The 25,312-nt window shown below is 42.2% G+C and overlaps 1 protein-coding gene across 17 annotated transcripts in view; it reads right to left on the bottom strand.

Annotated features, from left to right (window-relative positions):
• CACNA1D (calcium voltage-gated channel subunit alpha1 D) overlaps positions 1-25,312 on the bottom strand; it is a 453,220-nt gene that overhangs the window by 128,674 nt on the left and 299,234 nt on the right. For all 17 annotated transcript variants that reach the window (XM_056524370.1, XM_056524364.1, XM_056524368.1 and 14 more), the window contains exons 10-12: positions 11,396-11,480; positions 9,321-9,347; positions 1,665-1,825 (exon numbers count right to left, since the gene is read on the bottom strand). In XM_056524370.1, the coding sequence (XP_056380345.1) occupies positions 1,665-1,825; positions 9,321-9,347; positions 11,396-11,480 (273 nt within the window). The remainder of the gene's footprint in view (positions 1-1,664; positions 1,826-9,320; positions 9,348-11,395; positions 11,481-25,312) is intronic.

The following is a 25,312-nucleotide window of genomic DNA, read 5'->3' as shown; positions in this document are numbered from 1 at the left end:
AATACTCAGTCTGGAGACGATGAACAAACGCTCGTACTCCTGCCGCGTCTCCCCGCCAAGTTGCGCCGTTTCCTTGAGTCAACCGGAGACCTTGTGTGGCTGGTCCTGCATCTGGAGAAATGAGGAGGAGGGCCATCCCGGTCTCTGGGAGAATGAGAGTAACGTGATGGAGAGCGGGTGGTGCGTGCAGGTTCCCTCAAGAGCGTGGACAGGTTCCCTCATGCCTCCGCTGCAGCCGGGGTCTGGTAAGAAGAAAAGTAGCCACTTTCAAAGTGGCTGGGTATTGGAGTTGAAAGCGCAGTTTGGCTTTGAACAGTTCTAAGCAAATTTTACTATAGGCCCTCCGGCATTTGGCAACCTCCGCTGAAAAGTCCTCAAAAAGCAATCATTTCTTAAAAGTGGAGCGCTGCCTATAAGCCCTCAGGAGCTCCACTTTATCACTATAGTCCAGCAATTTGAATATGATTTGCCGGGGGCGCAAATCCTCACCGTGTCAAGCCTGGGAGGGACCTGATTGAAGCCTTCCTACTCAATGTGCTCTCTCCACTCTTAATTTATGCGTCAGGCCAAGAGCCTTGGGTAAATCACTTTCGCAAAAGTCTTGCAGGTCTGAAGGAGGGAGAGATTCACTAATCCCCACTATTCGTAAATTGTTGTGGCGGGATCTGTTTACCAGATCCTCCACCTTTTCACTGACATAACAAACCCCAAGTCCGTTTGCAATTGTGTTAACGTGAAGCGCTTGGTGTTTTCCAGGGTCGTCTGTACAGTAGGAGTAATTAGCTGGGACAGTTTGGAGTGCAGGTACAGTGGGAGGTGCCACAGCTGGAGGACCAACACGTTGGGACCCTTTTTTGAGATAGTGGTCCATGAGTGGTTGGTACCTGGTCAGTAAAGGAGGCACCGTCTGAAACTATAAAAGAGAGTAGAAAGAGTCCCTGGATGCCCTCAGCAGCTTCTGAGTAATACTGTAGCCTGCACAGTGCTGACCTGGTACAATGATGGAGGCGGCTGCAGGGGTGTCCAATGACTGTGCTGCACAGAGAAGCTGCCCGTTCTTCTATGTAGCGTGGCAGGAGCGTATTCTGTCAAACAGAACAGCCACTTATCTCTCCTGGGGCTGCCTAATGAAGAGTAACCTGTCGCAGCCCCTGGTGTCTGATCCCGCTGCATACCTTCACAAGCGCTGGCGGCAGGCGGGAGGTTCACTGCAGCCTCCGCTGTGTCCCGCAGTGCAGAAGAAGATGATGTCCCCTGCTGTGAGGCCTCATGCGGCCGCCGGAGCTACGCGACTCCTGCTGCTGGCAGCGGAGAAACTGCATGCTCCCCACGATCCCCGAGGGCTCCGGAACCCCTGAGGACTGGCAAGTGGGGAAGGACCCCTCTTGGCTGTCAGTACGGCGCAGTACGAGGTCCAGGGTGCGGGAGCTCCTGCCCTGCGCTTCTTACATGCTCGCGCCGGAACCGGAAGTCCATCCATATTTCTTTTTAATGTGTTAAACCAGCCTAAAGATGCAGCAGATTATCAAACAGCATGAGCCATTGTTAAAAATCTGCCACATTCTTCACAAAATGCAGAACAGCAAAATCCATATAAAACAAATGTTATAAATATTAATTTAATCTAAAAGAATATTACAAACCAAAGATATAAATTCTTGTACCTTGTATTTGAGTCAACCATTCAGGCTGGTTGTAGTGCTCAGATGAGATAGTCAAGGTGTTGAGAAAGACCAAGATGATAACCAGCCAGTAAAATGAAACAGATTTCACTGCAGCTCTGCACCTTCTCCGATTAAACCGGTTCCATCGACGCCAACGTCGACTATGGGAAAGAGGAACAGGAGACCATCATAATATAGCAACAATAACAATAAAATACAATAACAATGTAAATGAAAAAAAAATGTATGTTAAAGAAAACCATAGGTATTTGTGACACATGCACAGGCATATGTCAATATGTGTCTCTCCTACGCCTGTCCAGCCTGATGTATCCGCTGTATCCAGGCAGGGAAAAAATGGAAAGGTGGCTGTGTAAGTACGTGGTCGATCGTATGTAACTAACTTAGGAGTGGATAGAGATAATTATGCATATGCTTAAAGGGGTACTCCCGTGGAAAACTTTTTTTTTTTAAATCAACTGGTGCCAGAAAGTTAAACAGATTTGTAAATCACTTCTATTAAACAATCTTAATCCTTCCAGTACTTTTTAGGGTCTGTATACTAAAGAGAAATCCAAAAAAGAAATGCATTTCCTCTGATGTCATGACCACAGTGCTCTCTGCTGACCTCTGCTGTCCATTTTAGGAACTGTCCAGAGCAGCATATGTTTGCTATGGAGATTTTCTCCTGCTCTGGACAGTTGCTAAAATGGACAGCAGAGGCCAGCAGAGAGCACTGTGGTCATGACATCAGAGGAAATGCATTTCTTTTTTGGATTTCTCTTTAGAATACCGCCCCTAAAAAGTACTGGAAGGATTAAGATTTTTTAATGGACGTGATTTACAAATCTGTTTAAAGGGTACCTCTCATCAAAAAAACTTTTGATATATTATACATTAATGTATGCAGAATAACTTCACAATTGCATGTTATTAAAAAATATGCTTCTTTCTATTTAATTTTCCACTTTGAAGAAATGACCACTAGGGGTCTCCCTACCAGTCCTGGCAGCAAGCATTTCAGACTCATGCCGGAGTCCTAAACACTACAAGCTGCCAGTCTGCTTTGTTCACAAAGGAAAACACTCAGAGCTGCCAGCCTGCTTTGTTCACAGCCTGTTTGGCTGTGAACAAAGCAGGCTGGCAGCTCTGAGTGTTTAGGACTCCAGCATGAGTCAGAAATGCTTGCTGACAGGACTGATCGGGAAAAATACAATAGAAAGAAGCATATTTTTCATTAACATGCTATTGGAAAGTTATTCAACATTCATTAATCTAAAATATATCAAAAGTTTATTTGATGAGAGGTACCCTTTAACTTTCTGGCACCAGTTGATTTAAAAAAAAGTTTTCCACGGGAGTACCCCTTTAACACTTCATTCCATATCTGGATGCAGTGACGCTTTAATGACAAAAGTGCCTTAATGCAGTGTTTCCCTAACCAGGGTGCCTTCAGCTGCTGCAAAACTACAACTCCCAGCATGCTCAGACAGCCAACGGCTGTCTGGGCATGCTGGGAGTTGTAGTTTTGCAACAGCTATGGGCACTCCAGTTGGAAAACACTGCCTTAATGCCTGAAGATGAGAATATATTTGTATGGTGCAGTAAATTGTACAGAAACAAAATTTTAAAAAGTAAGTTATATTTGCCAATACAATATACATTGATATTCTTAGGTCCATGTATTAAAGGAAAAAAAAAACAACACGTACCCAACATGTCAACATAGCATAGCCATGAAAACTTCATTACATCTTAAGAGATGAGTGTCCCAGGGTGCGGCAATACTTAACTAGTGCATGACCAACTTTACTTACGGTACTAATGCAGGTTATTAGATTGTATATGTGAATGGATTACAGATTTTATGCTGTGTAAGCATACATTCACACGTAGCATATATGTTGCAGGTTTTATGCTACGGATTTTATGCTGCATATTTTATGAAGCGAAAATCAATATGGATAAAAAACTGAACACAGCATAAAATCCATAGCTTATGTGTGAACATCCCCCAAAAGTAAAAGAGAGCCTGTAGGGATCATACATGCAGACTGTCTGTCTCTGTATGCCCATGTCTGATGCAGTAAAGCCTTCTTTAATATGGGCAAACAGGCTGAGACATACCCACTTAGACTGCTTAAAGGGGTAATCCGGTGGAAAACTTTTTTTTAAATCAATTGGTGCCAGAAAGATAAACAAATTTGTAAATTATGTGGAAGATGTTTGGCACTGCTAACTTCTGTACCTGGAAGCTGATGGACACTAAGTCGCTGTTGTGGGGAGAGGATTCAGTGGTGCTGAGACTCATATAGGATATGACATAAGTGCATAAGAAGAAGAATGAAAGGTCAGCACCCATCGGATTTCCAATTCAGCAGGGTTTATTGCACAATACTCACAGCCAAAAGTACAGTTCTAGGGGAGACGACGGATGGTAACAAAGGGGGGTACCACAGAGAGGCGACACCAGTGTTTCACACTTAGTAGTGCTTCAACAGGCCTATATGCAGGCCCGTTGAAGCACTACTAAGTGCGAAATACTGGTGTCGCCTCTCTGTGATACCCCCCTTTGTTACCATCCGTCGTCTCCCCTAGAACTGTACTTTTGGCTGTGAGTATTGTGAAATAAAACCTGCTGAACTGGAAATCCGGGGATTGCCGACCTTTCATTCTTCTTCTTATGCACAGATTTGTAAATTACTTCTATTAAAAAATCTTTACCCTTCCAGTACTTTTTAGCTGCTGTATGCTACAAAAGAAATTCTTTTCTTTTTAAATTAATTTTTTTGTCTTGTTCACAGTGCTCTCCGCTGATACCTGATGCCCATATCAGGAACTGTCCAGAGCAGCATAGGTTTGCTATGGGGATTATCTCCTTCTCTTGACAGTTCCGGATACGGGCATCAGGTGTCAGCGGAGAGCATTGTGGACGAGACAAAAAAAATTATTCATAAAGAAAAGAATTTCCTCTGTAGCATACAGCTGCTAAAAAGTACTGGAAGGGTAAAGATTTTTTTAATAGAAGTCATTTACAAATCTGTTTAACTTTCTAGCACCAGTTGATTAAAAAAAAAAAAAATTTCCACCGGAGTACCCATTTAATCCAGGAAGTAAGCAAATCTCAGAAAGGTGTCTTCATGGCCAAAAAACATGGGTAAAAACTGAATTAGATTGATCTGTCACACTGCTGTCAACCTAGAAAATGTTACAAAATGTAATGTGTGAATGTTTAGGTCCACTTTTGGTGTATTGCTATACCATCACAAGACACCCCTAGGATCACTCAGGATCCCACTCCAGGTACCATAGAAATGTATTACTGCCTAGTGGACATTCAAATAAATAACAGTGTTTGCAACTGTCTCATAGACAGATGTCCAAAACAGGGGACTGACTTCTATGATGTCCATATGTCCTGATATTGAAGTCCCTGATAAGAAAGGTGACAAAAACTCTACAATTATACCACAAAGAAAGAAAAACATCCATTTTAAGTGTTAACTACAGCTACATCCTTCTTCTTCTCCAACGTTCCAAACATAGATAAAACAGAACTCTTGATCTTCCCCCATCTTGCTCCAGTCCAGCAAACAACATTTTACATTCAATAGCTCCAATCTCTCTCCTTTTCCACAAGTCCGCTACCCTGTGATAACCTATGTTTCTGCACTGTCTTTCAAAATGCACATCAAGGCCCCTACCATCTACTACTACTACTACCTCCACCTCTAAAACAATTCACAAATCAACTTATCTTTTCTCAGTTTTGAAAATGCTGGTACATGCCCTCATCATGTCCCACTTGGACTACTGCAGCATCCTCCTCTGTGGCCTTCCTTCCATCATACACTCTTGCTCCCCTCCAATCCGTCCTCCACTCTGCTGCTGACTAATCCACCTCTCTTCTCACTCCTTCTTTGCCCTCTGCCAATCCCATCACTGGCTACTCATTCCCAGCTAATTCAGGGGTACTCCGGTGGAACACTTTTTTTTTATATATCAATTGATGCCAGAAAGTTAAACAGATTTGTAAATTACGGAAAAAATTTGGTGCAGCTCACAATTATACAGTTACCAAGGTAACTGGGGTACACACCTATACCTTGGTATGTTAGAAAGGTAACAATAAAAATAGCAAATTTCCCCAACCTCAAGGTAGGTGTTTGTATATAATACAATAAGACCGTGCTTCAATTATTCTATTGGTTTATTAAAAATAAATAATAACAAATAATAATAACAAATTCCACTCTCACAGGGCCCTTGTGGGAGAGAAAAATTGATGAAAATACAATAAAATACAATCGATACTCCACTGAATTGCTATGGTAATTGCTGGTTGTAGTGCAGAGAAATGTTCATTGAAAAATAGCAAGGCTTTGTTGGATAAAACAGTCCTTGATAATGTAACAATATTGGTCGTAGCACTGCTATATTGTCTCCGGTTAGATCCTTCTACATCAATTGTATCAAATAATATTATAAACAGAATAAATTCTTTTACCAGTTCCTTTGATGCTCCATTCAGCGATGGTTCACTTAACTGCAGATGCACTTGCAGAGAGTAGGTGCTGGCGTGCACAAACGGCGGCTGGTCCTGACGGCGCAGGGCCCGGGTGATGCCGCCCGATGGAATCGAGGAGATGTATGCAGAACCTCGTGGTTTCGGCGTCTGACATCAGAGCTGATGCGGGCTGTAGCAGCTAGGACTGGTTGAGTGAAGACTTGGATGTAGGTAAATGTTGGAGATGAATCGCTCGTTCAGAGCTATAGGTGCTATCCAGATGATAACTGTCCAGAGTTATTCACTGGTGGATATATAGCAATAAAAGTCCTTTTTGCAATAAGTGGCGTAAAATTTGAAAGCAACTAGATGCGTTTCAGGGTGCTAGTGTTATCCGACCCTTTCTTCAGAAGATAACACTGAAGAAAGGGTCAGATAACACTAGCACCCTGAAACGCATCTAGTTGCTTTCAAATTTTACGCCACTTATTGCAAAAAGGACTTTTATTGCTATATAACTACTGGTGAATGACTCTGGACAGTTATCATCTGGATAGCACCTATAGCTCTGAACGAGCGATCCATCTCCAACATTTACCTACATCCAAGTCTTCACTCAACCAGTCCTAGCTCCTACAGCCCGCATCAGCTCTGACGTCAGACGCCGAAACCACGAGGCTCTGCATACACTTCCTCGACTCCATCGGGCGGCATTACCCGGGCCCTGCGCCGTCAGGACCAGCCGCCGTTGGTGCACGCCAGCACCTACTCTCTGCAAGTGCATCTGCAGTTAAGTGAACCATCGCTGAATGGAGCATCAAAGGAACTGGTAAAAGAATTTATTCTGTTTATAATATTATTTGATACAATTGATGTAGAAGGATCTAACCGGAGACAATATAGCAGTGCTACGACCAATATTGTTACATTATCAAGGACTGTTTCATTCAACAAAGCCTTGCTATTTTTCAATGAACATTACTCTGCACTACAACCAGCAATTACCATAGCAATTCAGTGGAGTATCGATTATATTTTATTGTATTTTCATCAATTTTTCTCTCCCACAAGGGCCCTGTGAGAGTGGAATTTGTTATTATTATTTATTTTTAATAAACCAATAGAATAATTGAAGCACTGTCTTATTGTATTCTATAAAAAAAACTACCTTGAGGTTGGGGAAATTTGCTATTTTTATTGTTACCTTTCTAACATACCAAGGTATAGGTGTGTACCCCAGTTACCTCGGTAAGTGTATAATTGTGAGCTGCACCAATTTTTTCCGTAATTTACAAATCTGTTTAACTTTCTGCCATCAGTTGATATATAAAAAAAAAGTGTTCCACCGGAGTACCCCTGAATTAGCTGGGAATGAGTAGCCAGTGATGGGACTGGCAGAGGGCAAAGAAGGAGTGAGAAGAGAGGTGGATTAGTCAGCAGCAGAGTGGAGGACGGATTGGAGGGGAGCAAGAGTGTATGATGGAAGGAAGGCCACATAGGAGGATGCTGCAGTAGTCCAAGTGGGACATGATGAGGGCATGTACCAGCATTTTCAAAACTGAGAAAAGATAAGTTGATTTGTGAATTGTTTTAGAGGTGGAGGTAGTAGTAGTAGATGGTAGGGGCCTTGATGTGCATTTTGAAAGACAGTGCAGAAACATAGGTTATCACAGGGCAGCGGACTTGTGGAAAAGGAGAGAGATTGGAGCTATTGAATGTAAAATGTAGTTTGCTGGACTGGAGCAAGATGGGGGAAGATCAAGAGTTCTGTTTTCTCTATGTTTAGAAAGTGGGAGGCTTCTATTAAAAAATCTTAATCCTTCCAGCACTTATTAGCATCTGTATACTACAGAGGAAATTCGTTTTTTTTGGGATTTCTTTTCTGTTGAGAACACAGTGCTCTCTGCTGACACCTCTGTCCATGTCAGGAGCTGTCCAGAGCAGGAGAAAATCCCCATAGCAAACATATGGTGCACTGGACAGTTCCTTAACCCCTTAACGACGCAGGACGTATATTTACGTCCTGCGCCGGCTCCCGCGATATGAAGCGGGATCGCGCCGCGATCCCGCATCATATCGCGTCGGTCCCGGCGCTAATCAACGGCCGGGACCCGCGGCTAATACCACACATCGCCGATCGCGGCGATGTGCGGTATTAACCCTTTAGAAGCGGCGGTCAAAGCTGACCGCCGCTTCTAAAGTGAAACTGAAAGTGACCCGGCTGCTCAGTCGGGCTGTTCGGGACCGCCGCGGTGAAATCGCGGCGTCCCGAACAGCTGATCGGACACCGGGAGGGCTCTTACCTGCCTCCCCGGTGTCCGATCGACGAATGACTGCTCCGTGCCTGAGATCCAGGCAGGAGCAGTCAAGCGCCGATAATGCTGATCACAGGCGTGTTAATGCACGCCAGTGATCAGCATAGGAGATCAGTGTGTGCAGTGTTATAGGTCCCTATGGGACCTATAACACTGCAAAAAAAAATTTTTAAAAAAGTGTTAATAAAGGTCATTTAACCCCTTCCCTAATAAAAGTTTGAATCACCCCCCTTTTCCCATAAAAAAAATAAAACAGTGTAAAAAAAATTAAAAATAAACATATGTGGTATCGCCGCGTGCGTAAATGTCCGAACTATAAAAATATATCATTAATTAAGCCGTTGTAGTTTTGGAACATCTGGAGGCACAGCTGTCCAGGCATGCTTGGAGTTGTAGTTTTGGAACATCTGGAGGCACGGCTGTCCGGGCATGCTTGGAGTTGTAGTCTTGGAACATCTGGAGGCACGGCTGTCCGGGCATGCTGGGAGTTGTAGTTTTGGAACATCTGGAGGCACGGCTGTCAAGGCATGCTGGGAGTTGTAGTTTTGGAACATCTGGAGGCACGGCTGTCCGGGCATGCTGGGAGTTGTAGTTTTGGAGCATCTGGAGGCACGGCTGTCCGAGCATGCTGGGAGTTATAGTTTTGGAACATCTGGAGGCACCCTGGTTGGGAAACACTGTTGTAAGCCCTCATGGGCAGAGTCCTCTCTCCTTCTGTATTAGCCGGTTATAATATGTATTTTAACCCCTTATCATATGTACAGTGCCCTGGAAACAAGGGTGCTTTAAAAATAAATACATAATAATGATAATCTGTGTCTGGCACAAACATACCTGAATTTAGACTTGGAAATTGATTGACTGCAATGAAAGTAAGAAATGAGATTGTTAGCACTAGGTCAATGTGAACTTAGACACATTAAACTTGAATATGAACAGACCCCTGGGATACTGTCAGATATGGCATTATGCTCCTTGTCTGCATGTTAACCTAACAAGGACTTTAAAGACTGCAATAAGCATTATTGACAGTATAATTGTTTGTTTTAATATATTTGCAGAAAAAGAGGCAATTAAGAAAAAAAAATATGTTTATATCAAAATCATTTGATTATCCAATAGCAACCAATCACAGCTCAGCTTATCATTTGTCAACTAAATAAATAGTAGACTCTGATTTCTACAGGCATCAAAAACACAATAAAGTAAATCACAATAACGTACTGACAAGATGACAAGTAATTGTCCATTTCTGAGCTGATTTAGAACTCTGGTTGTCCGTGGCAACAGTCAGGAGGTAATGTCCACTGCCTTAGACATGTGAGCTAACAACTTGGACAGAGCCTGTATGGCAGTGTACTGAGTTGGTTTCACTTCATTAGTACAAAGCCATCAGTCTATTGTATAGAGATAGCCCCCCTCCCCCCCCCCCCCAAGTAGCCATGTTTGTGATGAGAGACTTGAGTTATCATGGAAGCTTTGACCTGAGACAAGTACTGAGGTACTGAAATGAAGAACAGGACCACAAATAACTGTGTACCATCCACAGGTGCCTGTGCCACAGAGGACTAGTATTATCTGCACTTTTCCCTGTACTGTCAGATGAGTGGGAACTTTATTTCAATGGGTGTGAGCCTGATTCACACCCCTCAGTCTCATATTCACACCCCTCAGTCTCATATTCACACCCCTCAGCTTCATATTCACATCCCCTCAGTCTCATATTCACATCCCCTCAGTCTCATATTCAAACCCCTCAGTCTCATATTTACACCCCTCAGCCTCATATTCACACCCCTCAGTCTCATATTCACACCCCTCAGCTTCATATTCACATCCCCTCAGTCTCATATTCCCACCCCTCAGCTTCATATTCACATCCCCTCAGTCTCATATTCAAACCCCTCAGTCTCATATTCACACCCCTCAGCCTCATATTCACACCCCCTCAGTCTCATATTCACATCCCCTCAGTCTCATATTCACATCCCCCTCAGTCTCATATTCACATCCCCTCAGTCTCATATTCACATACCCTCAGTCTCATATTCACATACCCTCAGTCTCATATTCACATCCCCTCAGCCTCACATCCACACCCCCTCAGTCTCACATTCACATCCCCTCAGTCTCACATTCACATCCACTCAGTCTCATATTCACATCCCCTCAGCCTCATATTCACATCCCCTCAGCCTCATATTCACATCCCCTCAGCCTCATATTCACATCCCCTCAGCCTCATATTCACATCCCCTCAGCCTCATATTCACATCCCCTCAGCCTCATATTCACATCCCCTCAGCCTCACATTAATATCCCCTCAGCCTCATATTCACATCCCCTCAGTCTCATATTCACATCCCCTCAGTCTCATATTCACATCCCCTCAGCCTCAGATTCACATCCCCTCAGCCTCACATTCACATCCCCTCAGTCTCATATTCACATCCCCTCAGCCTCACATTCACATCCCCTCAGTCTCATATTCACATCCCTTCAGCCTCATATTCACATCCCCTCAGTCTCATATTCACATCCCCTCAGCCTCACATTCATATCCCCTCAGTCTCAGATTCACATCCCCTCTGTCTCATATTCACATCCCCGCAGCCTCATATTCACATACCCTCAGTCTCATATTCACATCCCCTCAGTCTCATATTCACATCCCCTCAGTCTCACATTCACATCCCCTCAGTCTCATATTCACATCCCCTCAGTCTCATATTCACATCCCCTCAGTCTCACATTCACATCCCCCAGCCTCACATTCACATCAAGCCTCCGGTCCCCATATTAAGAAAACGTGGTGTGAACCTAGCCTAACAAGGGATTTGCCTGCTTTTTTCAAACCAGTCTGTGCATATATATTGGCTCTTCATGTAACAGGGACTCCCTAAACTTACCACATACTCCCGCAGCACCCGGTGTTCTCCGCTTCCCCTGCAGTTTCAGTATTTACTGACTCTGTCTCACTTGTCGGCATACTCGCTGTACAGAAAGAAACATGATTTTAATTTTCAGCAATATGAATGTGACGTTTCCTTCCTGCGGATTAGATCCGTGTATCAGGAGTGGCAGGAATACAGCACATGACTCCTGTTTACAAGGAATGGAATAAACATAAACTAGACTTATATCATCCTCATGAGACAATTGTCGACTATTTTCGGCAATATATGCAGCAGAATAATGGAAGGCTTCATAACACGGATGTTAGTTCTGTAGCAAGAAAAGAATGATAAACATATTGTGGCATTGTTTGCTATTGAGCTGGAAGTGGAAAGTCTAGAAGTGTTATTTAGTTTAATTAAAATGCCATTCACTATGCTGCAAGGTAACAATAATAGTAATGTGCTAACTATATGCACTTCAGGTATTTTTCATAAAAGAATATCTAAAAAAATATATTTTTTGTTCAAACTGATCTCAATAAATCAAGTATACAAAACACTGCAAATCACACAACATGACACAGAAAAAGGAATAGCTCATGGATAGCAGGGGGGGGGGAGTCTGGCAGTTCTTAGGGGTCCCATCCTTTCTGCTATTTGTTTTGTTTTCCATTGGAGTACCCCTTTAATTCCAACATATTGGCCCTCATTTACTAAAGGAGAACCAACGTTTTTTCTCGGTTATTGCGCCCAAAATTTGGTCGCATCCCGCGTGCGACCAAATCTGCGCCCAAAATTTTGGCGCACAACCTACATTTTCAAAAACACTCGGAGAGTTTAATTTAACCTACAAAATGGGCGTGGTTTACTCAAAAATAGGCGTTAACCCGACAAAATGGAAAAATCACTCGGAGTAATTGTGAAATCACTCTGAAAAACGTGTGATTTCTCAACTCTGAAAAACCGACATCCCAGGGGTCGACTGAAAATGGAAAAATTGAGTGTTTTTGAGGAAGGGACAGCTGACCATTGTGGTTCATGATTAAATTACTTGTTTTATACTTTAAAATAATTTTTAACCCCTCAACGCTTTTATGATTAAATTATGTAATAGATTTTTTAACTTTATATATATATATATTTTTTTATATATATTTAAAAAAAAATTTTTGGGTTGTTAACGCACTAACAATCATGAATGTAAAGTTACATCCTTGTGCAGAGTAACTTTATTTATTTGGTTTAATATTTATTTTTCCAGTGCAACACTTTTTATTCCCGTGCGACAGAATTTAATATCGTGCGACACAAAAAAAACGACACATGCGACAGATTAGTAAATCACAAGGGAAAAAAAGACGAGTACACTGAAATAAAAAACCTAACCGACACTCCAGTCTTTGTAAATGAGGGCCATTGTCTTCAAGTGGACCGGCAGTAATAAAGAGGCGATGGCCTGGACGTACCTCTTCATAGCCTTCTCTACAATATGCTGCCCGCAGATTGGTGGGGAATTTATTAAAGAGAACCTGTCCCCTTGGAAATGCAGCCCAATGTCTCTATATCTGTATTCACCTTTGTATCTTCACCCTTATACCTCTAGTGTAGCACCGAGTTTAAAGAAGGAAGGGGACAAATATTTTTGGCAGTAACTTACTTTGAACAAGCTGTCAACGTTATTTTGTGTGCCGTGCCTAAATAACTATTTGAAGGGAAATACATTACTTTTGATGGCACTTTGCTGCAAGTAAATACGGCAAGGTTTTTGCACTGGCAGCAATCTTTACAATATACCAGCTTGAAGGATTAGGGGTTTTAGAGATTTAAGGGAAAAATAATACTATTTTACTAAGCCTATTTGGCAACATTCCTGGTAGCCTCAGATGTGTGACAAGTTTCTAAGGAGAAGTTTCTCAAACTGGAGATTAATGATAGACTTTTAGTGCAGAATGCATTATAAGGTAAAGGGACATAAATAAATACATGGTGACACATAGAATACAAGACTATTCACTACATACTACAACAGGAAGCTATTTCAGAATTGAGTAAACATTGTGGATGGTTTTGTATTTTAATCCTCCTCTGGATCTAAATTCATGTCTTAAAGGGGTACTCCACCCCTAGATATCTTATCCCCTATCCAAAGGATAGGGGATAAGATTCCTGATCGCTGGGGTCCCACCGCTGGGGACCCCCGCAATATAGCATGCGGCACCCACCTGTTTCTGGTCCCCGTGTGATGTCACGCCCCGCTCCCTCAATGCAAGTCTATGGGAGGGGGCGTGGTGACCGCCACGCCCCCTCCCATAGACTTTCATTGAGGGGACGGGGCGTAACGTCACACGGGGGCGGAGTCGTGATATCACGAACTTCCGTTCCCGTGGTCGGGACCCAGACCCTCCAGCGCTTCCGGACCAGAAACAGGTGGGTGCCGCATGCTATATTGCGGGGGTCCCAAGCGACGGGACCCCCGCGATCAGACATCTTATCCCCTATCCTTTGGATAGGGGATAAGATGTCTAGGGGTGGAGTACCCCTTTAAAGGGGTTGTACAGAATTCAGAAACAGCTCATCTGGGTAACATCTGGTATTAGAGGTCAACTCCAATTAAAGGGGTTCACCAGGATTAGAAAAACAAAGTTCAGTTGTTTAAAAAAAAACAGCACCATACCTGTCCTGTTGTGTGTGGTATTGCAGATCAATTTTATTGAAGTGAATGGAGCCAAGTTTTATATTTTTCTAATCTTAGAAACCCCTTTAACAATGCTGAACAGGATGCTTATTGGAATATAGCATACAGGTGACCCATATGACAACATAGCAAGGCTATCTAGTATACGTCACAGCTAACAATTTTTTTTTTTTTCTTACCAAATCTGGTTAACGTGGTTTCTGAAATGAAAATTATGATAAGGAAATGGGATACAACTTTCGATTGTATTAGGTTGTACCTTTACAGATATTGGCTCACACTTTAAAACGACAGTCCCTGCTGGGTGGAGGTGTGCCAGGTATGTAGATAAAATACATTTTTATGTAAGAACATGGTGGGTCAAGCAGATAACACATGCTGGTATAAACAATAACAAGCATAGGGATTTAGTTTTTTAACTATTCCCCTAATAATGTAGGCAACATAAATAGACCCTAACCCTCTGATATTAGACATCAGCGACCATGTGCATGTAATGATATCCATTAATAGCGCTACACAGGGATTCCTTATGTTTCCATCATTCATACATTAAGCAGAACACATCAGTGATTCTTCTACATAACCAAGAGGTCATTACAGGAGAACATTCAGAAGAAGGGTACATTCACACGTTCATAATTCGTAGCGGGAAATCCACTGCAAGTTTTGCTACCGCCTACTTCAATGGTTCAGCGGAAAATCCACAATAGGATTTCCTGCAGTGGAAAACCTGTAAAGGACATGGGCTAACAGTTGTAAGGTTTCACTGTAAGGGAGGGATCACTTTCCAGCACATCAGTTAATCACAGAATTACAAGCATATCTGTATCTGCATATCACAAGAAAATGGAATTATGGGATTTGTAGTCAAAGAAGAAAACTCAAAAAGGAAATACCAGTTCACAAAAAGCTAGCCACAGTATTATGGTAATCTCACAACATAGCCATTTAGCCCCAAGACAAGCGCAGATCCTTCCTAAGCATGTCCATTACTGTCTGCCAGGTACATACAAAAATCCCCTTATGGTGGATAACCCCTTTAACTAGCCAACTAGGTGTAACCAGCTGAGGGTGTGTCCCTAGATTATCTGGCACTGTCCAATCAAAGCTGGCAGTATATGGACAAACAGCTAACACCCATTTGACATTTTATTTATACATTTCTAATAAGAATAACAAAATAACAATACAACGCAGAGCTATAAGAAAAGATTCTCCTGAATGTTTTTTTTTTTAATGAAGAACACATGCGTGTAGTCAAACAGATATGTCAGGAGACGCCACAGTCCTCTTCAAAGTAAACCTCCAAAGAGAAAGCTAATAATGAAAACAGGTATAATATGATCATGTACTTGAAGTGGGTTTAGTTAACCCTCCATGAGTTTTAGTTATAATTTGGTTAATAACTATGCTTAATAATGTGGATCTCCTATTGTCTGGTGTATATCTACTGATGTAGAAGTAGCAATCACACATGGGTCCTAATGCCTCAGGGCCGAAATGTTATAAATAGCACAAACAGTAATAGCACAGGTGTGAGTGCAGGTTTTGCTTTAGGCCTAGAAGCTTATACTTATGCCTCTCTTTATATATATATATATATATATATATGTACGGTTCATATATCTCTCTTCTGATGGTTTTAAAGGCTATAGACACCTTTGAACTCATTTATTTTTATTTTTGCACTGCACATATAATGATACACACATTCTTAAAGTCAAGTCTGTCAATGAAGATACTTTCCTGTCCTGATCTCTCCTTTCCCGAACTATGCTGCTTTATAATGACATCAAAATTGTATCACTATTATAGTAATAAATCAGCTTAGATGTTCATTCAGGAGAGAAAAGATACAGGCTGGAAACAGAACCATAAGGCTAAGTTTCCACTTATTTTTTTTCTGGCAGGTTTTTGACCTGAACAACGGCCTAGCAATGGGGGGTCTTTATGATCGTAATTGCTACTGGGCCTTTTAGAGATTGCAACTGGGCTACTCCCCAAATACTGTTTTGCAATATATGGAGAACCACAGATTGGGAAACAATGATTTAGGGTTGGGGGGGGGGGGAGGCACAGTGCCACAGTTCATTAGGCGCACAGTGGCACAGTTCATTGAAGCATGGTGGCACAGATGCAGGACAGTGGTATAGATTATTTGGGGCAGTGACACAATTTATTCGGGGAACAATGGCACAGATCATTAGGGGCAGTTGTATCGTTTTTTTAGGGTACTGATCACTAGGGGTAGGAATAGTAAAGCAGCATAATGAAATTATTTTAGAGGGCACAGTGGTACAATTAATTACTTAAATGTGCTATTCATGCCTGTTTCATCTCTGACACGTCCAGTGCTGCCTCTCTGGTATTCCGCTCAAACTTTTGTTTTGTACTTCCCTGCAGAGAGAAATGTGTGTCCATATACCCAACAGATAATTACTGGCTTCTGGATCTGGTGCCATCGACTGCTACGGCCAGTCTCAGGAAAGTAAGTAAAGGTGGCATGGGGGGCCGGAGGGGCAGCATTGGACACAGAATGGATAAAACAAGTGTAGCAAATGTTTTATTTAATGACAACATGCTGTCATTTAAATGTATTTATTTATTTGTCACAGTGGCATAATTATTCAGATCAGAGGCAAACATGTCGGAGCTAGTATAGATCCAAACACATCTATCAGGGTAGTAATACTTTTCCACAAAATGCTATACTGCTTGCACACCAGGTAGAGATTGTGCTATATGCCCCTGAAATTTGTTGCTTTATAACTTATTAGTAGGACTCTGAACATAAATAAGTGCTTGATGCTGTTCTGTATTGCCCGACTTAAAAGGTACAGTGGCCAGATCCCTTACTGCCCCAATTACCGGCTGCCAAGGCTTAAAGGGGTACTATGGCCCTGAGACATCTTATCCGATATCACGCCCCCTCCCATAGACTTGCATAGCGGGGGCGAGGGGTGACATCACACAGGGGCGGAGTCGTGATGTCACGATACTCCGGCCCCGTGGTCGCCACCCGGCTGTTTGTGAGCTGGCACCGCGGCGTGCAGCTCAAACAGGTGGGTGGCGAATACAAGATTGCGGGGGTCCCTTTGGATAGGGGATAAGATGTCTCAGGGCCAGGGTACCCCTTTAAAGACAACATCATCAGCAATGTAGCTAAAAGTTATAGTCGGTGAACTTTTTCTTTACAGAACAAAAAGTGTAAGCTCATTATTAGGGTTAGTGACAGACTAAAAACAGCAAGAGTTTAGTAATATTTTAATACATACTGTAGATAGTAAAATGGAATATCAGAGAAAACATCACCAAACATATGTTTCACCTAAAACCTGATTTAAAGGATAGGTCATTTTTTGATGACACATTCCCTTTAAGTCTTCTTGCAGAAATACAATCAGCTAACACATGGAAGCTGTGTTTTTCTCAGAATGTGTGACAACCACATGCTGTAATGTAATGTAACAGATACTACAAGTACATTCAGAGCCATTTTTTTAGACTTGAAAATTCAAGATGTTTAGACTACAAGTAACTGGGTCAGACATGTCAGCTATAGCTAAGCTCTTCTTGCGGTTTAGCGAAACTGACTCATGCTTATCCTGATCGAGTGCCACTGGCTTTAATAAATTCTGCAGCAACGGCAGCAAACAAAATGGTGTCGTGAACATCTTAGTTTAGTGAGTATTATTAAACATAATCCATATTTATAAGATACATTTAAAAAAATGCTATATATTAAACAGCTTCAAACTTCCGGCATGCAAAAATAAAACATGCAAAGCACAGCAAACAGCAGGACGTGTCACAGCAAACCCAAGTTTACCGTGTTTATTTTTGCGTTTAAAGCATTTAAACCACCCTTTCTTCTTCTCGCCCAGTAAGTCTTCCAGCGTTACCCCTTTATGCCAGAAATACAATTATGTTATTTGAACAGCAGGTGGCAGAAGTGTTAATGCACAAATAAAATACAAAGTGACTCATGAATATCAAATAGCGCACTTCATCTATGTAAGTCGAGACGCTCTCAGCTGATGGCGCTGCAGATGTTAATCGCAAGAGGCTTCATGCAGCTGTTTATAGTACACAAATGAATGGGCTATTAATGAACAGAGTCAAAGCAATTACCGAGAGGTGTTAAGAGGGAACATAAAGCGGGAGCAGTGATCAGCCGCTACAACACGGAAACATTAAAGCAAATAAAAATGAACTGGTTACCGCACCAACAATGGGAAGCAAAATTTAGCACACAATGAAAGAGTGGTACAACAATAATAGCCTGGCATTAAATTCAGGATGTATGTGAATATGACAGAGGACCTGTCAGCTCTCCTGACATGCCTTACTTTATAAGGACATCACTCCTTTGAGCAAAAAATTAAGCAATTTTGCATCTTATGTTTTTTTTATTGATGTTTTTTAAAAGAAGTAAAATAAAAAAAATTTGTAGGAAAATCGGTATGTTTACAATTATCCTCTTCTGACCCCTATAACACTTTTATTCTTCTGTATACAGGGCTATATGAGGATAATTTTTTGCGCTGTGATCTGTAGTTTTTATCAGTACCATTTTGATGTGGATGGGACTTTTTGATCACTTTTCATTATTTTTTTTCTGAATTTTGAAGTAACCAAGAATCCGCAATTCCGGACTTTGGTATTTTTTTATGGTTTCGTCATTGACCGTGCAGTTTCATTAAAAAGTACCTGTCACAAAATAATCTGTTCTAAACTAACAGACTTTGTTCTCAAACTACTCCTAACTACTACTCTAGCTTTAAAAAGCTGTGTATCTTATCTTTCCTCTTGCTCACACAGTGCAATTTCCCAGAAGGAGAAAGTGGGCGTTTCCCAGCAGGCATGACATCACTGAAGCCCGCTGGGGGACCACTTCCGCCCTCACATTGTTGCAGTGCTGTGATGAATAGAAGACCTCAGGCTCTACGCATGTTTCAGTCTGTGTTGCTATCAGTGAGGCTCTCCAGCAACTTTCAGTCTGTGCAGCTTTCTGTGAGAAGCTGTGAAGCTTTCACTTTCTGTGCAGCTAACAATCAAGCTCAGTGCAGAGAAACACTTCCTTAGTTTGAACTCCTGCCAGGCCAGGAGGAGACACAACTCACTGTATTAATTGTGGCAGGGAACAGAGCCACCTAGTGGCCATTTTTTCTAGAACATTTTAAACATATTTATGTTGATAATTTTAAAAGCAGGTGAATGGGAAAGTGTCTGCTAAGGAACACTATATTAAAAGTTTTAATTGGTGACAGGTACTCTTTAACTTTATATTTTACTAGCTCAGACATTTCCCCGTGGGGCGATACCACATATGTATAAGTTTATTTGTGTTTACATTATTTTATTAAAACAGTGGGAAATGGGGGGTAATTTAAATCTTTATTGGAGAAGGGGCTTATTCATATTTATTACAATTTTAATTTACATTTTATTCACTATTTATTAGTCCCTATTTTTAGTGTTAGATGATCAATGATTAGATGGAGTGTCAATTGGATGGTAACGAGCCAGGTACAGACCCTCCACCCATCCAGATTTTGCCATGGTGGCCCGGATAAGCTCCACTGAGCTACCGGCAAATGATTTTTGGCATTTTAATCAACTTTGATTGCAGTGCCTATAGGGTTAATGCCGGACATAACCCTGATCAGTAACATCCGGCAATAGCCAAGACCGAACAGGTATGAAGCAAGCTCAGCAAGGTTGTTAAAGTGGTACTCCGTCGAAAAACATATTTTCATCTATCTAAAGGATAGGGGATAAGAAGTTTGGTGGCGGGGGTCCTGCCGCTGGGGACCCCCGTGATCTCTGGCGCAGCACCTCGGTCATCTGTGCATAGAGCGAACTCTACTTCGTGCCGGATGACTGGTGACTACAGCCGCCACGCCCCCTCCATTCATGTCTATGGGAGGAGACATGACAGCTACGTACTAGCGGTCACGCCCCCTCCCATAGACATGAATGGAGGGGGCGTGGCGTGACTTCAAGAACACGGAAGCTCACAAACATGGAAGCTCACGTGGTGGGACCCCCCGTGATCAGACATTTTATCCCCTATTCTTTGGATAGGGGATAAGATATTTATCACTGGAGTACCCCTTTAAGGGGTGATTAAAGAAATAACTTGCCAAAAACAACCTGGAGAAGCTTCACTTAGGACTTTGCATTGTGAAGTTCCTATGTTATTCCTCCCGGAAAGGTAAAGCCAGAGCTACACTGCTGGGGGTAATTGGGCTATTGGACAGCTGTATAAGGGTATTGGGCTATATGAAGGGAATCATGCTATATAAGGGGCTTGGGCTATATGAGGGTAATGGGCTATATGAGGGGATTGGGCTATATGAAATGAGAGGGAACAGTTTTATGAGGGGGGATGACTATAGAAGGCTATATGAGAGGATTGAGCTGTATAAGGGGAGAACAGCTATATGCAAATTCATACAGCAATTCCCCTCATATAGCCCAATCCCCCTATATAGACTTTCCCCTCATATAGCCCAATACCCTCATATACAGTCATGGCCGTAAATGTTGGCACCCCTAAAATTTTTCTAGAAAATGAAGTATTTTTCACAGAAAAGGATTGCAGTAACACATGTTTTGCTATACACATGTTTATTCCCTTTCTGTGTATTGGAACTAAACCAAAAAAAGGGAGGAAAAAAAGCAAATTGGACATAATGTCACACCAAACTCCAAAAATGAGCTGGACAAAATTTTTGGCACCCTTAACTTAATATTTGATTGCACACCCTTTGGAAAAAATAACAGAAATCAGTCGCTTCCTATAACCATCAATAAGCTTCTTACACCTCTCAGCCGGAATGTTGGACCACTCTTCCTTTGCAAACTGCTCCAGGTCTCTCTTATTGGAAGGGCGCCTTTTCCCAACAGCAATTTTAAGCTCTCTCCACAGGTGTTCAATGGGATTTAGATCTGGACTCATTGCTGCCACTTCAGAACTATCCAGCGCTTTATTGCCATCAATTTCTGGGTGCTTTTTGACGTATGTTTGGGGTCATTGTCCTGCTGGAAGACCCAAGATCTCTGACGCAAACCCAGCTTTCTGACACTGCGCTGTACAGTGCCACACAAAATCCGCTGGTAATCCTCAGATTTCATGATGCCTTGCACACATTCAAGGCACCCAGTGCTAGAGGCAGCAAAACAACCCCAAAACATAAATGACCCTCCATCATATTTCACTGTAGGTACTGTGTTCTTTCCTTTGTAGGCCTCATTCCATTTTTGGTAAACAGTAGAATGATGTGCTTTACCAAAAAGCTCTATCTTGGCCTCATCTGTCCACAAGACATTTTCCCAGGAGGATTTTGGCTTACTCAAGTTCATTTCGGAAAAATGTAGTCTTGCTTTTTTATGTCTCTGTGTCAGCCGTGGGGTCCTCCTGGGTCTCCTGCCATAGCGTTTCATTTCATTTAAAGGGGTTATCCAGCCATTAGCACCTCGACCCTTGATAAAGCCGGTTGCGGGCGGCGAAACGTCGGGGGGGGGGGGGTGCCAATATATGGCGTTTTAATAAGAAGTTTAGGGACCAGAGAGTAAATGATAACAATATATAGTTTTGAGAAAAAATTTTACTCACGAGTGGAGGAATACTAAATACCCTTCGGGGGATTATCCTTCCACGATATTAAGAGAAATAGGATTATATAATCCTTGTCAAACTGCTTCCTGACTGTGTTTTTAAAGCACATCATTATCATTTTCTCACGAGTGTTAAAGTTTTAATAAAGGATTAACAAAGATATAAGTTTTAATATTATAGGGTTGCGGAATTTTGGGAAATTAGTCCCATTGGGGCGTAAACCCTAATGGGAAATTGGATATATTTTGCAAACATTCAAGGCACCCAGTGCCAGAGGCAGCGAAACAACCCCAACACATCATTGAACCTCCACCATATTTCACTGTAGGTACTGTGGTCTTTTCTTTGTAGGCCTCATTCTGTTTTCGGTAAACAGTAGAATGATGTGCTTTACCAAAAAGCTCTATCTTGGTCTCATCTGTCCACAAGACAAAAGGATTTTGGCTTACTCAAGTTCATTTTGACAAAATGTAGTCTTGCTTTTTTATGTCTCTGTGTCAACAGTGTGGTCTCCTGGGTCTCCTGCAATAGCGTTTTATTTCATTTAAATGTCGATGGATAGTTCGCACTGACACTGATGCTCCCTGAGCCTGCAGGACAGCTTGAATATCTTTGGAACTTGTTTTGGGCTGCTTATCCACCATCTGGACTATACTGCGTTGACACCATTCATAAATTTTACACTTCCGTCCACGCCCAGGGAGATTAGCTACAGTGCCATGGGTTGCAAACTTCTTGATAATGTTGCGCACTGTGGACAAAGGCAAATCTAGATCTCTGGAGATGGACTTGTAACCTTGAGATTGTTGATATTCTACCACAATTTTGGTTCTCAAGTCCTCAGACAGTTCTCTTCTCCTCTTTCTGTTGTCCATGCTTAGTGTGGCACACACAGACACATAATGCAAAGACTAAGTGAACTTCTCTCCTTTTTAACTGCTTTCAGGTGGGATTTTTATATTGCCCACACCTGTTACTTGCCCCAGGTGAGCTTAAAGGAGCATCACATGCTTAAAACAATCTTATTCTTCCACAATTTTGAAAAAGTGCCAATAATTTTGTCCAGTCCATTTTTGAAGTTTGGTGTGACATTATGTCCAATTTGCTTTATTTCCTCCCTTTTTTGGTTTAGTTCCAATACACACAAAGGGAATAAACATGTGTATAGCAAAACACGTGTTACTGCGAGAAATACTTCTGTGAGAAATACTTCATTGTCTAGAAGAAATTCAGGGGTGCCAATATTTACTGCCATAACTGTAGACTTTCCCTTCATATAGCTAATTTCCCTCCTATAGCCCAATGCCCTCTATGTCATATTAACTGTTATAAAATGGGGAGGAATAAACTTTAAGGGGTACTCCGCCCCTAGACATCTTATAAGATGTCTGATCGCGGGGATCCCGCCTCTGGGAACCCCCTCGATCCCCTCCTGCAGCACCCCCTGTCATCTGGTGCACAGAGCGAACTTGCAGGTGCCAGAGGGTCCCGCCCCCTCAATGCAAGTCTTTTTGGAGGGGGCGTGGTGACTGTCACGCCCCCTCCCATAGACTTGCATTGAGGTGGCGGGGTGTGACGTCATGAGGGGGCAGGGCTGTGACGTCCAAGTCACCGTCCCCTGCATTGCTAGTCATCAGGCACGGAGCGAAGTTCGCGCCGTGCACCAGATGACAGGGGGTTCTGCAGGAGAGACTCCCGCGGCGGGACCCCCGCGATCAAACATATTATTCCCCTATCCTTTGGATAAGGAATAAGATGTCTAGGGGCAGATTACCCCTTTAATTCCTCCTCCCTATTTCATGTACCTGGCTTGCACACGCTGTTACTCCCTACCATGCGGCTGTACTATAGAGTGCTGGGAGGAAGTGACTTCCTCCCAGCACTAGGCACTTCTGGAAGCCACCAACAATCTCCTGGGACACTGGAGCGTCCCATGATGCTGTGCCGGGAGATGGGAAGCAAGCGGGCTCAAGCCTCCATCCAAACCTCTGCCGCCACCGGAGCCTCTGCCACCGGAACCACTGCCGCCGCCGGAAGCAGACAGAACAGGTACAAATCGGAAAAAAAAATTCCACAAAAGCCAAATCGACATATCCCAATCCACAATGATCATGATTCGATTGTAATATATTGTGCAGGTCTAGAAATTATTATTATATATCCAAGAGGAATAAGAAAAAATGCTCTAGAATTGTTATTTCCTGTGGGATACAAGTATTTACTAAAATAGACACGTCAAGAGGGCTAACAGGTCCTCTTAAAGGAATCATTCTGTATCCAGGGAAGAATCCATATACACGGCACATCACTCCTCCTTACAATACATGCCTGTTTACACAATGCATGTGAAATGTACATTAAATGCATGTCTTATAGAAGATGAGGTTAAGCTCCTGAATGTGCAAGACAAGTTGTTTTTTAACTGTGGGGAAGAATATAAGGTCAAACAATCCCAGAGGACACAGTGTCAATTAGATGAGATATGTGCAGTGATAAACCGCAGTAGCATAAGCTCATTAAAGAACTTTCTAAGAGCCGCATATCAACAATCTGTAATACTCCACTCATTATTTCCAACTATCCCACCATTATTAAACAGATAACAAATGGCTGCAAACATATTCAGCGAGGAAACATGAGATCGCATCTACATTATATGCAGCTGTTGATGTACAATATGAAGAGCCATGTACTGCAATATATAGTAAAATAATGTGATAGGCTGGTTCCTTGTACTCAAATAAGCCAATAGGACAGAAGGAAACGTGTGAAGGATATAAAATGTTAGGCAACTCCAGGTAAAGTTATGCTGCTCTACCTGTCCTCAAAGTTTTACATCTATAGTCAGCATGTCTCTCCATATGTAGTCAGCATGGCAGCCTTACGTGTGTACTACATCTATAGTCAGCATGTCCCCTTCATAGTGATTACTACATCTATATACAGAATGGCCCTCCATAGTGTCAATTACATCTATATTCAGCATGGCTCCCCCATAGTATCTACTACATTAAAGTGGGGATATAATAGATAAAACAGAAGGAAGGAGGCGATCCTGTAAGCCCTCCGAAACGCGTCGCAATAAAACCTACCCTATCTATCCACGGACCTCCGGGCCTTTTTGTCATACTCTCCTGGAAGGGGATGATGTGAAAGGTTACTGTACCTACACATCTCCCCTAGTGAAGTAAGTCCATCTCAGTGACAATCTACTATATTTTGGTTTGATTGTTATTATGTTATATACTGCCTCCGAGCGCTGGTTTTTCCATTTGTTCTTTTTATTAAAGTGGGGATCAAAAGTCTGGGCACCCCAGGTAATAATTTGTATTAATGTGCATAAAGAAGCCAAGGAAAGATGGAAAAATCTCCAAAAGGCATCAAATTACAGATTAGACATTCTTATAATATGTCAACAAAAGTTAGATTTTATTTCTATCGTTTACACTTTCAATATAACAGAAAACAAAAAAATGGCATCTGCAAAAGTTTGGGCACCCTGTAGAGTTAATATCTTGTACTGCCCCCTTTGGCAAGTATCACAGCTTGTAAACGCTTTTTGTAGCCAGTCAAGAATTTTCAATTCTTGTTTGAGGTATCTTTGCCC

The sequence above is a fragment of the Hyla sarda genome, chromosome 6 (genome assembly GCF_029499605.1).
Source record: "Hyla sarda isolate aHylSar1 chromosome 6, aHylSar1.hap1, whole genome shotgun sequence".
In the NCBI taxonomy this organism is placed as follows: Eukaryota; Metazoa; Chordata; class Amphibia; order Anura; family Hylidae; genus Hyla; species Hyla sarda.
Note: the sequence above shows the minus strand (reverse complement) of the source record. Positions and strands in the feature narration are given on the sequence as shown.